The sequence below is a fragment of the Archocentrus centrarchus genome, chromosome 4 (genome assembly GCF_007364275.1).
Source record: "Archocentrus centrarchus isolate MPI-CPG fArcCen1 chromosome 4, fArcCen1, whole genome shotgun sequence".
Classification (NCBI taxonomy): domain Eukaryota; kingdom Metazoa; phylum Chordata; class Actinopteri; order Cichliformes; family Cichlidae; genus Archocentrus; species Archocentrus centrarchus.
Window position 1 is genome coordinate 13,487,813 of NC_044349.1, and position 15,263 is coordinate 13,503,075.

At 39.8% G+C, this 15,263-nt stretch overlaps 1 protein-coding gene across 3 annotated transcripts in view; it reads left to right on the forward strand.

The window, feature by feature from the left end:
- pde4cb (phosphodiesterase 4C, cAMP-specific b) overlaps window positions 1–15,263 on the forward strand; it is a 107,035-nt gene that overhangs the window by 22,897 nt on the left and 68,875 nt on the right. Inside the window, exon 1 of one of the 3 annotated variants that reach the window (XM_030726987.1) lies at window positions 83–382. The exons of the other annotated variants lie outside the window; for them this stretch is intronic. Within the exon in view, the coding sequence (XP_030582847.1) occupies window positions 180–382 (203 nt within the window). The 5' untranslated portion in view covers window positions 83–179. Of the gene's footprint in view, window positions 1–82; window positions 383–15,263 lie in introns of those variants that run through there. 3 annotated transcript variants of the gene reach the window in all.

The window sequence follows — 15,263 nt, forward strand, 5'->3', positions numbered from 1 at the left end:
CAGCACTCCGGCTCGTGGACAGCAGTGAACCATGACGCCGCGCGCGCCGCTCTGAAGCGCGTGGTTTCCTCCTCACAGTCTCGCAGGCAGTCCTCGCAGACGAGCTTTACGCTTTTCTTTGAATCCGTTTTCCTTCAGAAGTCGCTTTTTAAAATCGTGTGAACCCGTAAAAGTAGAATATGGAGTGCGCCACGCTGAGCAGAGAGGGAGCCGGTCTCGCCAAGCCGCCCAAACATCTGTGGCGGCAGCCCAGGACTCACATACGCATCAAACAGCGCTTCAACTCGGACACCGAGCGCTACCTGTGCCGCAACCGGACCTTGGAGAAGCTCCGTCCCGGACTGAAGAAACCGCGGATGTCCTGGCCCTCCTCGCTGAAACGGTAACCCCCTTTACTCTCCGAAGTGTCTGAAGTAAACGCAGGTGAATTAATTGCTCGCTAAGAGAGTTTCCAAATGTTACGGGGATGGTAGTCAACTTGAAAAGCCCAGAAAGTTCATAACACCCACTTAAGCGACGAAAAGAGTTACTGTGACTTATAATATGATGAAATAACTTACGTATGCTCGCTATGACGTGTCGTTAGTTTAATTTTCAGGGTTCAGAAGAGAACCGCAAACCAAAGTCTTATCAAAGTCTATTGATAATCTATGAAGCTAAAATGAAACGGTGTAACTTGTGATAAGCATTTCTCGCAAGTGCACAATTTGCCACCTTCCTCTTTATGTAGCTCAGCAGAGATGACGCGAGGCCACCGGTCTTTGCTGCCTGTTAGCAGTGCCGGGGCGTGGGAGTGGGGGTGGAGGGGTCTGTTTTGCCTCAGTGGTGTTTGCCACCAAAACCTTGAACCCTGCTGACATAAACAGATGATGATTGTCAGACTGTCAAACACACAGTGCAAAGATATTAAGTAAGTAAGTAAGTAAGTAAAGCTTTATTTATATAGCACCTCTCAAAACAGGTGTTACGAAGTGCTTCACAACAGGACAAAGAATAATAAAAACAAACAAATGCCAAGCTAAAAAGATGTGTTTTAAAAAAATATTAACTGGATAGATTGTCTGTAACACATGTGTCATAAATATATTAGGGCCCTGAAATCTCCCTTCAGTGTCATTATTGATACTAAATAATATCACTTAAAATATATCATTAACATATACAAAATGTGAAACCTGGTCCTGTTTTATTTCTCTTTATAATTTTATTTGAAGACTGCTGTCTTCAAATTCAAATGTGGACCTGCAAAATGGTCTGTGGTGTTGGAGAGATTTTTTTTTTTTTTTTTTTTTTAAAGGTACTTTGTATGCTGTTTGTGTGAGATTGTGTTGAGGAAAATGTGCATAAATTGTATCCTTGTGAACATTTCAGAGATCAGGCTCATATGACTTTTAGTTTCAGGCTGTTTCTGTCCTGTTACGAAGTTGTGTATATGTAGGAGGGTTTCAGAGGTGATTATTGGGGTCTTTGATGCTGTATCCTCGGGAAACATGAAATCATGCTCTTATCACAAGTTCATAAAAACATGTAACATGCAATTCTTGAATAATTTCCTCTCAGTTACTGATCTTAATCTGATTCTTTACATATAACAAAATAAAATATAAGGTTGCACTTTTGATCATGGTACTGAGAGGCGTTTTGGATTATTCAGCCCACGAAATAATGCTCTGTGGCTGAGTGGGTGTCTCCTGCACAAGCTGCCTACCTGTTCTTCAGGCTTGACTTTGTGTTCTGCACCTTTCACTTTTTAGGAATGATGGAGGAGGGAGGATTTAGCTAACACCGAACTGCTCTGTAACCCTCCTTGGTCAGGCTGGGGAAAGGTTCTGACTTCCTCTCCTCACTTGTTTGTACCCAAAGACAGCCAGGGGAGAGACTGATGTGTGGGGTTTGTGCCTCACCTATATTTGAGGGACTTTACTGTATTGAGGTTGAAAAGAGCCCCCAGGATGTGCTTTTAACCCAAGGAGAAGAAATGAAAAAGCTCTAAACTTGAGAGCCTTGTAAAATGTATTTTATTTGAAATTATTTTTGCAAAACTCATTTTTTGTTCATTACTATTTCATTTTCTCTGTAGAGATTTAGTGCCATGGTAGTTTAGTCTCTTTCCAGCGTTAACAAGACTGTAGAGAAACATTGGCGTCTTTATGCGACACGCACTGACCTTTGGTTTTCCGAGTTTCTTATAGAAAAGAAAAAGCTGAAATATAAAGTCCACAAAATATCTTGGTGATTGGTTGCAACAGAGCTGAACAGGCATGAAAACCGCTGTCAGTTCAGCTTTGTTCCCCAGACGCCACTCGCTGTCAACAAGCAATGCGGCGGCTCGTCTCGCCTCAGAGCTTTTTCACACACAAGCTGAAGTGCTGTATTTTTTTTGTCCCCTGGTAGTGCACCAAGAAAATGAGAAGATAATCACCAAAAACAATTGTTTCTGTAACAAGACAGAGAAACGCTGGAGTAAGATCTGTACTGTACGTTGTGTGTTGAAGACAGATGTAGCGACAATTGGTTTGTGGACTCATGGATTTTTGAAGTCTTAACTTCAGGGTGGAGTGCTACTTTACCAGCTAATGCTTTTAAGCTTGGTTAGCACCAGTATCTGCTAAATACTAATCTCACACATCAAAACTGGAGTATGGAGTCACTGGATAGTCTGGACTATACATACAAGCCATATTATTTTTTAGATAATTCCATTAAAAAACTCCAACAGGCATCAGCACCACAAATACAGTGAGAGGTTTAGTTCAGGCATGCCCCACAGTTTAGGCCTAACCAAAATTCAAACAGGTGAGTATATATGTACACGTGCATCCATGCTTAATGCAAGATTTGGTTCATGTGTTGACATGCTGCAGCTGAATTTAGATTAATTTGATGCTTAACATGCTTTGGGGTAACACTAGGAAATTTCTCCCTGCACTTGCAATCATTTAAAAGAGATAGTAAACACCTGCCCGACTTATTATTAGGTGCTTGTTCCTGTTTCATCTCTCATTCTCATCTGAACATTTGTCATCAGCTCCTCGCCGTAATCATTAATGATTCAATTTCTGCCACAAAAGATAATTTTTCCTTGTCTGATTAGATCTGCACACAAGTGAACAACATGCACTTGTGTGCAGATCTTGCTTCAAATTCTCAAATTTAGGCTGCTTCCAGCCTGTGGTTGTTGACCGTAGGCACCATAGGCAGCATATGTACTGAGTAGAATTGTTTTAAAAATAAAAAAGATACTCAAATACTAGCTGCTTCCTTATTTACAAGGGTGGAGGGGTGGGGCTTTTTGTGCTGGATACTTGGATACTAATTGATGCTGAAAACTACTATCAGATTAGATACTCACTTGGAGTAGTATTGATACCAACAATGCTGTCTTCGGGTCCTTCAGCTGGCACACAACTTCACACAGCATTGCTGCAGATATGCAGGCACACAGCCCCTCCCCGCACCAGCAGCTGAACACGTGAAAAGCAGCACAAGAAACTCTGTGAAGCATCTTAAAGACTGATATCCTGGTCTAAATGAGGAATTTCATGAGGTCAGTAAAGCTCCCGTTTCAACAACATTCAGCAGTTATCGTACAGTAAGTGTTAACATTAGCTGTTTAACTATTAGCAATTATCTACATTAGCAGTTAAGTTGCCATTAAGGTAGTGGCTAGAGGCTATGGCTATTATTAATTTAGGAGCTAGGGAGTAAATGTTATCAATTCTGCCTGTCTGTAACATTAATAGACTGTTAATGTAACCCACAAATAGTATAGACAATGCTATTGAGTATTAAGCATTTCCCTGGGTATCTGTATCAAGTTTGAATTTCTAGTATTGTGACAACCCCAGTGTGAGAGCAGCTAAATTAAACATGATTCATTATGAATAGATAGAAAGATAAAAAGGCTACAAACATGACAGCCATTTCTTTTGGGTCACAGTCTGACATTGCTGACAAAATGATGATGAAAGTTCAATAAAGACTCATCTGTAAAACAGACTGGAAATTCTTTTCTGGCTGTGCTCAGTGAAGCCACATCAATTTGTAAGTACCAGACCTCAGAGGTCCAAAAAAAAAATGCCCCAAAAGAAAAAAGAAAATTATAGTAGGATATAGAAGAAGAATATACTATGTGCACAGACTGGCAAAGATCTACTTTGGCTGGGATACAGTATATGTGCGTGCGTGCGTGCGTGCGTGCGTGCGTGTGTGCGTGTGTGTGTGTGTGTGTGTGTGTGTGTGTGTGTGTGTGTGCATGTGTGTGTGTGTGTGTGTGTGTGTGTGTGTGTGTGTGTGTGTGTGTGTGTGTGTGTGTGCATGCGTGCTTGTGTGTGTGTGTGTGTAAGCATGTGTGGAAACAAATTATAAATAGAAATGAACTGTCCAAGCTCACTGTACTGTATAGTAGAGTTACTGCAGAGTGGACTGGACAATGAATCCTGCTGCTGTCTTACCTCGGCTTCCCACTCAAGCCCTTCCTTCACCCTCACTGTAGGCCTGCTGCTTTTATCGTGTCCGTTCGTTCCCCAAACTATCCTGCCGGTGTGAATGCCGTCTGCTCCAGCTGCTCATCTCTGAATGATGATGGCGAAAATGCAAACAGGTTCAGCTGTAGGTAGGAGTCAGAGCAGTGAGTCAGCCAGCTTTATAGCCACCAACGACAACACCGCTGGCACTGCCTTTATCCTGCTCTGAATACGCATTTCCTTTTTTTTTGTCCCAGAATGCCTCTGATTGTGGATCATTCCGGATGACTCAGATTACTTTTAAATATAAATCATCCACAACACACGTGGGTTAAAAATTTATGTAAGACCCAATATAAAACCTAATGAGTTATGAAGTCACCTGTTTTGTGTATTTGAGCCTGCGGTTTAAAAAAAATGTAAAAAGATATCAGTAAAAATGAGTCAGTAGACCACACTTTGATTTTTTGGTGACTCTCTCAATGCTCGAATCTCTATGGATACATGGTTATAACAGCTGTACCCAAATATTAGATCTTTTTATTAGATAGTTATTTTTCAGCTTTGGATTTCAGGTATTCATTTGTTCCATTTTATGTGAAAATATAAACCGTGTCAGTTTTAGCTGGCTGACATTTATCTCTCTAACGGCTGTGATCGTCACACTTCATTTCAACTCGCTGTCGCCAACTTAGCAAGTTTGCTGCTAGATTTAGCAATTCTTTATAGCTCTTCAGCAGCTTTTTTTTTTCTTTTTCAAAAGCACCTTGTAAAAATGATGTGTAGAATAATACTCTGCTAGTGGATCTCTCTTGTGACAGGTAGAGCTCTTTCTTGGTTTGCTGTCTTCCATCAATGACAGATAAGAGTGTTAGTGTTGCTTCTAAATTTCTCTCTGCACCATCATTTTACTTATCAATATAGTTGAAATCAGACCACAGCTGTTACCCTCTTTGTTACGTACGCCTCTTCACCTGCTCGTTTATGCAAATAATTTAATCAGCCAGTCATGTGGCAGTAATTTAGCACATTTGCAGGTCAACACGACCTGCTGAGGTTCAAACCGAGCATCAGAAGGTGATTTTTCAAATTTTTTAATATTTTCTCGGCACACTTTGGGCTCCTTAGTACCAACTGAGCATCCATTACACACCGCAGCCTACCAGAGTAATGCTGATGACCATGTCCATCTCTTTATTACCACAGTGTACCCATCTTCTGATTGCTGCTTCCAGCAGGATGACACGACATGTCACAAAGCTCGAATAATCTCAAACTGGTTTCCTGAACATGAGTGAGTTCACTGTACTCAAATGGCCTCCACTAAATCGGACTGGATCTCAGTCAGTAGAGCACTTTTGGGATATGGTGGAACAGGAAAGCTGACAAATGTGCAGCAGCTGTGTGTTGCTGTCATGTCATAATGGCCCCAAATCTTTGAGGAATGTTTCCAGCACCTTGTTGAATCTGTGCCACGAAGAATTAAGACAGTTCTGAAAGCAAAAGTAGGTCCATTATTGAACACTAACAAGGTTAACCCAATATAGTGTCCTGTGAGTGTAGATCAAGTTCCAAAACCCCTGACTCCCCATGACTAAGCATAACATAAATGCTATTCATTATCCACTTCCCAGTTTGACACCTCCAAACTGAAGGTGTCAAATGCAACACAGGGTGCAACACAGGGTGTAAGTTAAAGGTGAAATCAGAAAGGACATCTCTTGATTAACTTTACTACTCTATCACTTGTTGAATCAAAGCCAGGAACAATTAAATCAGTTCCCGTTTTGAAGGCAAAAGTGGGTCCAACAGAATGCTACTGTAACAAGATGTACCTAATAAAGTGGCTGCTTAGTGTATTTGCCACCCTTTGGAAGTTCAATAATTTTCTCTGAAATAGTCCAAAGACTTTAAGAGACACAATGCTTTCAAGCTTTAAGCCTCTTAGCAAAAGTGATGTTTTGAATGACAACTCTTGGGCTTGAATTCATTTCTTAGGCTTCTTAGCATAACTGAAATTCACCTCATACTCAGGTCTGCCTTTTAATATATGTAACTGGGGTCTTGCTGACAGGCTCATAAATGGCACAGAAAGGCAGTGGCTAGATGGACATGGCAGATTAAATTATTTGTTAGGCTGAAGGCTGTGCTTCAGGCTGAATTACAATGAATTAGCAAATAGGGCTTCACTGTCTTCCTCGAGGGGTCTTCAGCAGCACAGTCCTGTTGATGCAGGCACGTCGGCTTCCAAAGGGAACGGATTGTTGGCTTTGTGGCTGCAGGATGTTCTCGTGTTATTAGGTCTGCACTGTGTTCATACATTACCCGTGGTTCCACTCTCCAGGCCATGAGTAGTGAGAAAAGAAACTGTGATCTGGAGAACTGGTCAACTTGAAACGGGAATGGGCTGCTTTGAAAGCACTTCTTATGGGGTGATAGTGAGAAATTACACCCGTTGCTATGGAGCCCTGGTTTCCAGTGTTAATGGCATGAAGGGTTACCCACTAGGTTATCAGAGGAGGGGGCGGCTTCCTTGATAGAAGAATTAAATGTTACCTAACCAGTCTCATGTTAATAGAAGACCCAAAGCAGAATGGCTGCATCACTAAAGGGAGGATTAGTGAAAGTAATGTTGTTGTGTTTCATACCTGCTATATGAGCTGACCTGCAGGTGCCACTTATTATGTGGATGTTGCATTAATCAAGTTCCATTACTTAATCAACACCATTTAACCACTGCGATCCCTGCAGGGGATGATTTTCCAGTGAAATTAGAGCCTGCTGATGGATCGTGTTTTACCATGCGATAACAGCTAATGTGTTGTGGGTTTTTTTTTTTTTTCTTTCATTTCAAGGAAGGAGGCTGATTGTGCTACAAACACATTACCTTGGGAATTTCAGTTCACTGAGCATTTCTCTGCTCTTTATAATACAGTTATTCTAACAAAAGCTCTTTTGGGCCAAGAGATGAATTCATTAGTGTCTAATTTTTACGGAGTATCAGTAAATTGCTAATATAATAGTCAGTAGTGCTTGGAAAAGATTTGTTATTGTAAAAGGTAAAGATGAATGTTCAGTGGCAGGAACATCGATTCATTATCTCTGCAGACTATTGAAAAGCTGACAGAAGCAATGCGAAGCAGCCGGAATCTTTCCTCCACACCATCAGCGAGACAATCAGAGTGGTCCACAGAGACTCGGTTCAGTCTTTGAGTTTTTTTTTTTTCTTTTTCTTTTCACCAAAGATGTTAGCTAATAATAATTAGGGTCAGGATGCTGGAGCCTTCTGCTTCTAACACTTTGGTACTTTCTGGGTCTCCTGTTGTTATTTGGCTTCGATAAAAGCCCCAGTGCAGCAGATAACTGAAACAATCTTTTGAAAGTGGATATAAGCACCAAAATTTGCATGTTTGTCCCTTTGGAGCCAGTAATTTGAAAAATCCCATTAGCCAAATTTTCCAATAGAAAGAAACAGCTGTTTTAGTCCAGAATATTATTTCAGAATTAGATTTTAGAGGTTTTATTCTTGACCTTTTTTTTAATCCTTCTGACTATAAGTAAGTCAAATTTATCTCTTAAAAATGTCTTCAGAGCTTCTTTGTCTCAACAAAACAAAAAAATTGTAATTACATGTTTCTGTCACAAAACAGCTGTGTGGCAGACAGAGTAGGACCCAAGTGCAGGACTCAGAGGACAGAGAATGAACTGAAGTCAGCTTCATTGCAGAGCTCACTGGGAAAAATACACAAAATACAAAACAAGGCTGGGCTGGAGCCAGAAATGCAAAAACTCAGAGACTAAAGCGAAGACATGGAACGAGGGAGGAAACAACGTGAGGGGAAGGCGCGACAAAGGACGAGGAGAGACTGAGGTAATATATACACACACACGGTGATGAGGGAAGAGGACTCTGTTGTGCTGTCACAGCCTGTCATCAACTTTTTTTTATATCATCATTTTTATTATTTAACAGGCTAACAAAGAAAGACAGATAATCATTTAAAGTCAAACCGTCAGCCACATTATAATCACCAGTTAACCTGACAAGTAGATCTTAGGACAAATTAAACCTTGAACCTTCTTACTGCAAGCCAATGAGTTGCATATAGCTGGTCTGCCCAGCTATTTGTTCATAGGGTTAGTTAGTTAGTGTTCTCTATGTCCTGCCCTCTCCTAGATTGGATCTTGGTAAATGGACTGTAAACTGTACATTTTTTGTGTGAGTATTAGGTAAATGGACTAGTTCTTATATAGAGCTTTTCTACTCTGTCTGAGCACTCAAAGCGCTTATAACACATTTACATTTACCCCATTCACACCCATTCATACAAGCACTTCCATGATTAACTAAGCTAAGTGCTTTTATTATCTAACATTCACACATATTCACACTCCAATGGTTGCGTCGGAGAGGAACTTGGGGTTAGTATCTTGCCCAAGGATACATTGGCATGCAGCCTGGATTAGCCAGGAATCAAACCGCCAACCTTCCGATCAGTAGGTGACCTGCTCTACCTCCTGAGCTACAGCCACCCCAAGCTTACAGCATCTGGCATTCCCAGGTGGTTTCCCATCGAAGTACTAACCATGCCCGACCCTGCGTAGCTTCCAAGAACAGACGAGATCGGCAGGTTCAGGGTGGTATGGCAGTATTTGGGGTTCAGTATCTTGCCCAAAGACAAAACATATGGATATATGAGCTGGGGATCAAATTCCCAACCTTCTGAATACTAGACAGCCTGCTGTAAATCCTGAGCTACCATAAACATGATTTTGGGGGCCCATAGCTCATTTCAGACTAAAGTTGACTAATGCATTTATATATATTCTTGCCTTTGTTGACAGCTGTTTTGAAAATGATCACCAGCTAGAATTTTCAAATGTCTAATGGCTTTTATCAAAAAAGTAATCATAAAAATATATAAGTACCAATTTTAGTACTTTTGTGACCTGTGAATGATTTTCCTGTAATGTTATCTGCTGCACTGTCCACATTGGATAGGGGTTGAATGAAATATCAATGCAGTAATGGATGTAATCTCTTCCTCTTGCAGATATAATTTTTTTAAATTAAAGCATGCAGGCCTTCTAAACAGATTCCTCTGACGAATGACTTAACCGGACACATTACATTATGACACTTGTGGCAGAGCTTGCCAGATAAATGAGGGGAATGTACCCAGAGTTGCAAAAAGAAGAAAGGTGAGGGAGGAAGTGAAATGAGTTAACAAGTTTATGCAGATATTGTCCATTAACTTTTTTCAAAATACAGAGCATCACAGATCAGCTGTATCCTGGTACCCTCATTGTTGTGGGTGACATTATTTTTTTTAAGTTTTATGAATTACACAGTAATCCCCAACTTCCAAGCATCTCACGGTATCTGCACTTTTATATGCTGATGTTTAATTGTTGCATCTGTGTCGTGGTGCAGTATGTTGTCTACCTTGTCATATATTTAATTGCATTAATCCACTGCACAGAAAACACACATTGCAAATTTATTTGAAAGGAAGTTGAATTAAAAATGTCCCAAGACATCAAGATGCACCTCTTTGCCTGCAGTGATTATTAAAGTGCAGCTGGCTATTAAGTTTCTTCAGAGACTCGTGAGGCATAATGGATTCAATTTACCCTCAGTAGAATAAAGCATGGCAGAGGCCACTCCTCTCATTTTGTCTTTGCTTACGACGGAGCCACACATTCAATTAATTTACCAGCAAAACAACCTGGAGCTCACTGAATAGACAGACATGTTTGCTGACATTTAATAGTAGTCCCTGATGATAAAGACAAACAGTGGCACTGCTTCTCAGGTTTGGGATCACATCTGTGTTCTTTCAAGTGGTTACTCATCTTGATTCCTGATGATCAGATCAGTTTCCATTTTATTTATTTATTTATTGAACTGTTTGGCTGGCTTTGGCAATACAGGGATCCAATTATTCTCATTTTTATTATTATGCTTTTAGTTACATAATGTCTATATATTTGTCATTAAAATCAACATCATGATGGTGTATCTAGTTTGAGACCAGACAAAGAAACATTAATTTTAATATTTATCTAGAATGTTTCCAGAAAAAAGAAAAAAACACTTATTCACTTTCTCTTCCAGAGTTACAGTTGGTATTTATGTGTTACACATAGAAATGAGGCCAGTATCTTAAAGCTAAATACTGTCTGTGCTAATTCCCCAGAAAAATGTGTATTATTCAGGGGAATTAGCAGCTGTAGCTGTTTCTTAAAGAACAAAACGCGCACTGACTTTTGCCATCTTGTCTTGCCATCACATTTGGACTGCAAAGCAACTAATAGAGAACTGCTTGGTCAATGGGTATACACTTGTCAAGATATAATTAAACTTAGCAGCTAACTGAATCTAATTACATCCCAGGATTCACTTTCCAGTAATGGACAGGGTGTGTGCTTGGCCAGTGCAGCAAACACACAGTTTAGCTCTGGGAGATCAAACATCCTTAAACTCTCCTCCTCCTCTGATTTCATGGTAACCATAATGTTACAAATGATGAAAGTGCAGCCATTTCCTAATTTATTGCAAGCACAGTATAAACCTTTATTTCTGCAGCATTATTTTATGTAGATAAACTTTCAGCCTGGAAGAATTGTTAGCTCGAAACTAGATGTGTAGCTGTGACGTGACGGTGCATCCATTTAACAAATGATTGTTGCCTTCTTGCTTACAGTGCTCTTGCCAACAGTCGGTGGTAAGACACATGCAGAGTCGGCAGTTCTTTCCCGTTTCCCAGGCAGTCCTGTCGCCGGTGGCAGAGAAGAGGTCAGGTGTTTCTCGGAAACTGCCGCTGCTGCCTGCTTGATAAACTTGTTTGTTAATTTTACTCAGGATGTGGTGTTTAATGATGCTGTAATGCTTTCACAGATAAGTTAATCACTGCCCTAATTTCCTGCAAAAGAGCACTAAATGTCTCTCTGTCAGGCCTTAGTCTGAGTGGCGCTTTCATTTTCAAGTGTTGAAACATAAATTACCTTGAAGCTATACTTTGGAAATATGTGTGTAGTTATGACTCATACATTGTCAACAGATTGATTCACTCATGCATTTCATTTATCAAGAAAATTAAGGCGGCTATATTTAATTTGCTTTGGGAAATTAATAAATGCAAAGGAAAGGAAGCAATCATGCTTTTATTAATTTATACTGAGAAAAGATAACGTTTTTCCATGAAACCCTTATTTTCCGTCAACAGATTTTGTTTATTACAAAAGTTATTATAAAAAAACGTGATGATTAATTCATGACCTTCAAAAAAATGTCAACTTAAAATGTCAAACGTTCATCTAGAAGAACTGACTTAACGCTGAGAATTCTAGAGAAAAACAAAAATCCCAGTGGCCCTAATTAACCTTCTGAGAAAAAAAGTAAAAAATTCTGAGATTAAATTCGAATATTCTGACTTTTATTCTCAGAATTTTGAAATGTCAGTTAGCAGACAAAGAAGAAGTGAAGCCGGGTGAAGTGATAGAGAGTAGGGAAGAATGAAATGAACAATTTTTAAATAATAAAAAAACATTGAATGAGAAGCTGTGTCCAAACCTTTATTTTATCACCTTTCTTTTTTTAGTTTTATCATCTTCCACACACAGGGTCATGTTTTGGAACTTACAACAGAAAAAAATTCTCATCTGAATTTGTTATTTTTTAACCATTTGAACAGACAGTCTTTGTAAAGCCAATGACTTCACAATAAAACAATCACATGATGTCCTGACCTTTTAGACAGGGAATAAAAATGAGTATCAAGCATGGCATTTACACATTTTACCCCTGGTCTTTGTCTTGCCAAAACCTAAACAACAATGTGACTGTGGCATATGTGTGATGCGGCATAACATTGTAATATAAGCCTTCAATAAAAGCGCTATCTTAAAATATCTGCTTACCCATGGTGGCTTGCTTCCCAGTCAGCCTGCAACAATTAATTTTAATTGCCAGACAAACAGAAAGTGAAAAATTAAATGAGTCAACAGTCGGTATCTGTGATGTGAAGAATTTCTTTTATTAGTTCTCCAGTGACAGAAGACGTAGTCAGGCGGTGAAATCTTAGCATCAGCAGGCTCTGTTGCCTCACAGCAAGAAGGTTACAGCACACATACTGTATGTTCGCTGGTTATTGATTCAAAGCATAAACCCAAGGACTATAAATATTTAGAAATATGATTTGACGATTTGAGTCCTTCATGGCATGGCAAGAAATGGAAGTTACTTTCTTGTCTAAGTTGATTGTAATCACTATGAAAAACCTAAAGCCTGTTTTCCCTTTTATGTGCTGAAGTGTGGGTTGTGAGGTGACCAAGCATTTCTGAGTAGCTGGCAGTCACAGCAGAAAATAGGGTTTCTGATCCATCTGGCAGCAGTGCAGCGATAGCTCGGTGATTGAGCTCTTGAGATGAGTAAAGTGCTGCTTGTCTGTGTGTATACAGTGCCCACTGATTCAGTCATGGTACAACAGGTCAGAGAAATGAATGCAGGAGCACTTGATAAACCTCAATGAATTACCAAACAGTTCTCTCAAACACGGACTTGTACCTTTGCCTTTGCACTGACCTCACACTGGAGCACGAGTCCCGTTTCATTTGTTTAATGACACTTGTAAGTGGTAGAATAAAAGGAAAATTACATGCCTCCCTTCTTGTTTTCATTTTTATGCCATCTAGGAGAACTGTCAGATGGCACACACCTGTGCCAACAGTTTCTAAACATGCTGTTATGTCACTGGATGACCATGCAACTATCATTTTCATTTAGGATCCAATCTGTTATGTTAATTTAATAGCTAAGGCTAATAACACTCCCATACAGAGAGATTAAAAGGATGGTAACAGCTTTCAAACTAACTCGTAAATCGTGTATGTGTGGTGGGTTATGACTTGCAACATTCATCTCCCAGGAATTATTAGATCCGACCAAGATGATGATGATGATGCCGCCATTTAATGAATGAGCAATGTCTTTCAAAACAAGTCATGATTCATGCCATTTGACCTTCACTTCACATGTGATGATAGATGAGAGACATCTTTTCTTGAATCTACTGAATTGGGATAATTCTCAGTTGGATGCTGCAGTTCTGGATGCCACATAATTTAAAAAAAAAAAAACAGTCTTTCAGACTTAAGTATGACTAACAAAGGAAACCCTATTAAAGCAGCTGGGTATAAAATCTTTGATGTGGAAATTATTTTATCCCTATGCAAAGTCTAGACTTTGCATAAAGCGATCTGGGGCTGCAGGTTTGACTTTGTTTGTCGCCTCACTGTGTCTTATGTTCTTATCTTACGGTCTTATTTGTATACACCGAGAGCCATGTTTAAGACATTCCTTTACAATGGACAATAAAGTTTTCTGATTCTGAATATAGAAGAGAGAATTGCATGATAAGTGCTGTTAATTTAGGTTGATTTAACATACAGTATCAGTCAAAAGTTTGGACATTTTTGACTGATACTGTATAAACAGTAGATTTTAGATGTTTATGTTATAAAAGTGATTCTTAGAACCTCTTTAACCAACTTTTTTTATGCTCAGCATCTTTTGTTAATTGGTAGTAAGCACAGTTTCAAGTATAAATACAAAAAGATTTTTGAAAATACAGCCTCGGTGACACAGGTCTAATGACCAGTCAGCGACCCCCTGGTGACCTCTGATCAGTAGGAAAAAATTCCTCAACCGGTTGTCGAGTGGTTCCTGGAGGTTGCTGGCTGTCACCACTAAAATCGGTCACCAATAGAGTGCTGTGACAAATACCTTTTTGTGATTGCTTTGGTTGCTACATGCCAACTTGTCTGCAAGCACTTGCTAGCTAACCACCAAGTGGCAGTAAAATTTGAAAAACTGCAACCAACCAGTCTCTAGACCTGCGGTACGGAGGCCTAAGGTCCCACATGTTGGTTACTAGGACCCAGAAACATTATGGAAGGACTAGGCCTGGGACTCTAATAAGATATATGTTGTATATTTGATCAATAGGGATACTGTGCTAACCCTAGTAAGATATTTACAAGTTGGTTTCCAAAAACAAGGGCTGGGCTGTCTGCCCAGTGTTTTGTGTTTAGTTTTATTTTCCCTGAGTTTTGTTATTTCCCAGTTTGTTTTGATGCTCTTGTTCCCTTTGTCCCTGTCTCCCCTGCATCTATGGTCTTGTCTGTTTTGTCATTTTGTCTTGACCCTGACCTCCTGTGTTTTCATATTGAGTTTTATTCCTAGTTTTGTGACTAGTCTACGTCTCTGTCCCGTGTCTGTGTGCCAGTCGCCTGTATTTAGTCTGCGTGTACCTTGGTTAGTCACTTCCTGTTTTATTTTGCCAGTCTTGTGTTCCCTGTGCTTTGTGTTTAGTTTTGATTCCCCTATGTTATTAGTTTCATTTGCTTCACCTGCTGTGCCCTGCTGTTTCCTCTTGCCCTGATTACCTATTGTGTATTTAAGCCCTCAGTTTTCATCTGTTCTTTGTCGCGTTGTCTTCAGTGTTCCCTCGCTGTGTGTGTGTGTCCCTTCTCAGTAGTTTTGTATTTAGTTCTGGCACCCGTCCAGCTCCAGTCTAGCTGAGTTTTTGTGTCTTGTATTTTCTCAATAAATCCACCTTTAAGTTCTATTTTTTGTGAGTCTGCATCCTGGGGTCCAATCCTGCCTGCCACACAAGCCAGTCTCAATAAACACATCCATCAATGCCCCATCAGACCAGTTGTAATAAAAATTTTTACCAAACTAACAGATACTAAAACGCAGGATATTTCCTTTATAGTTTTATTTCATTTTAG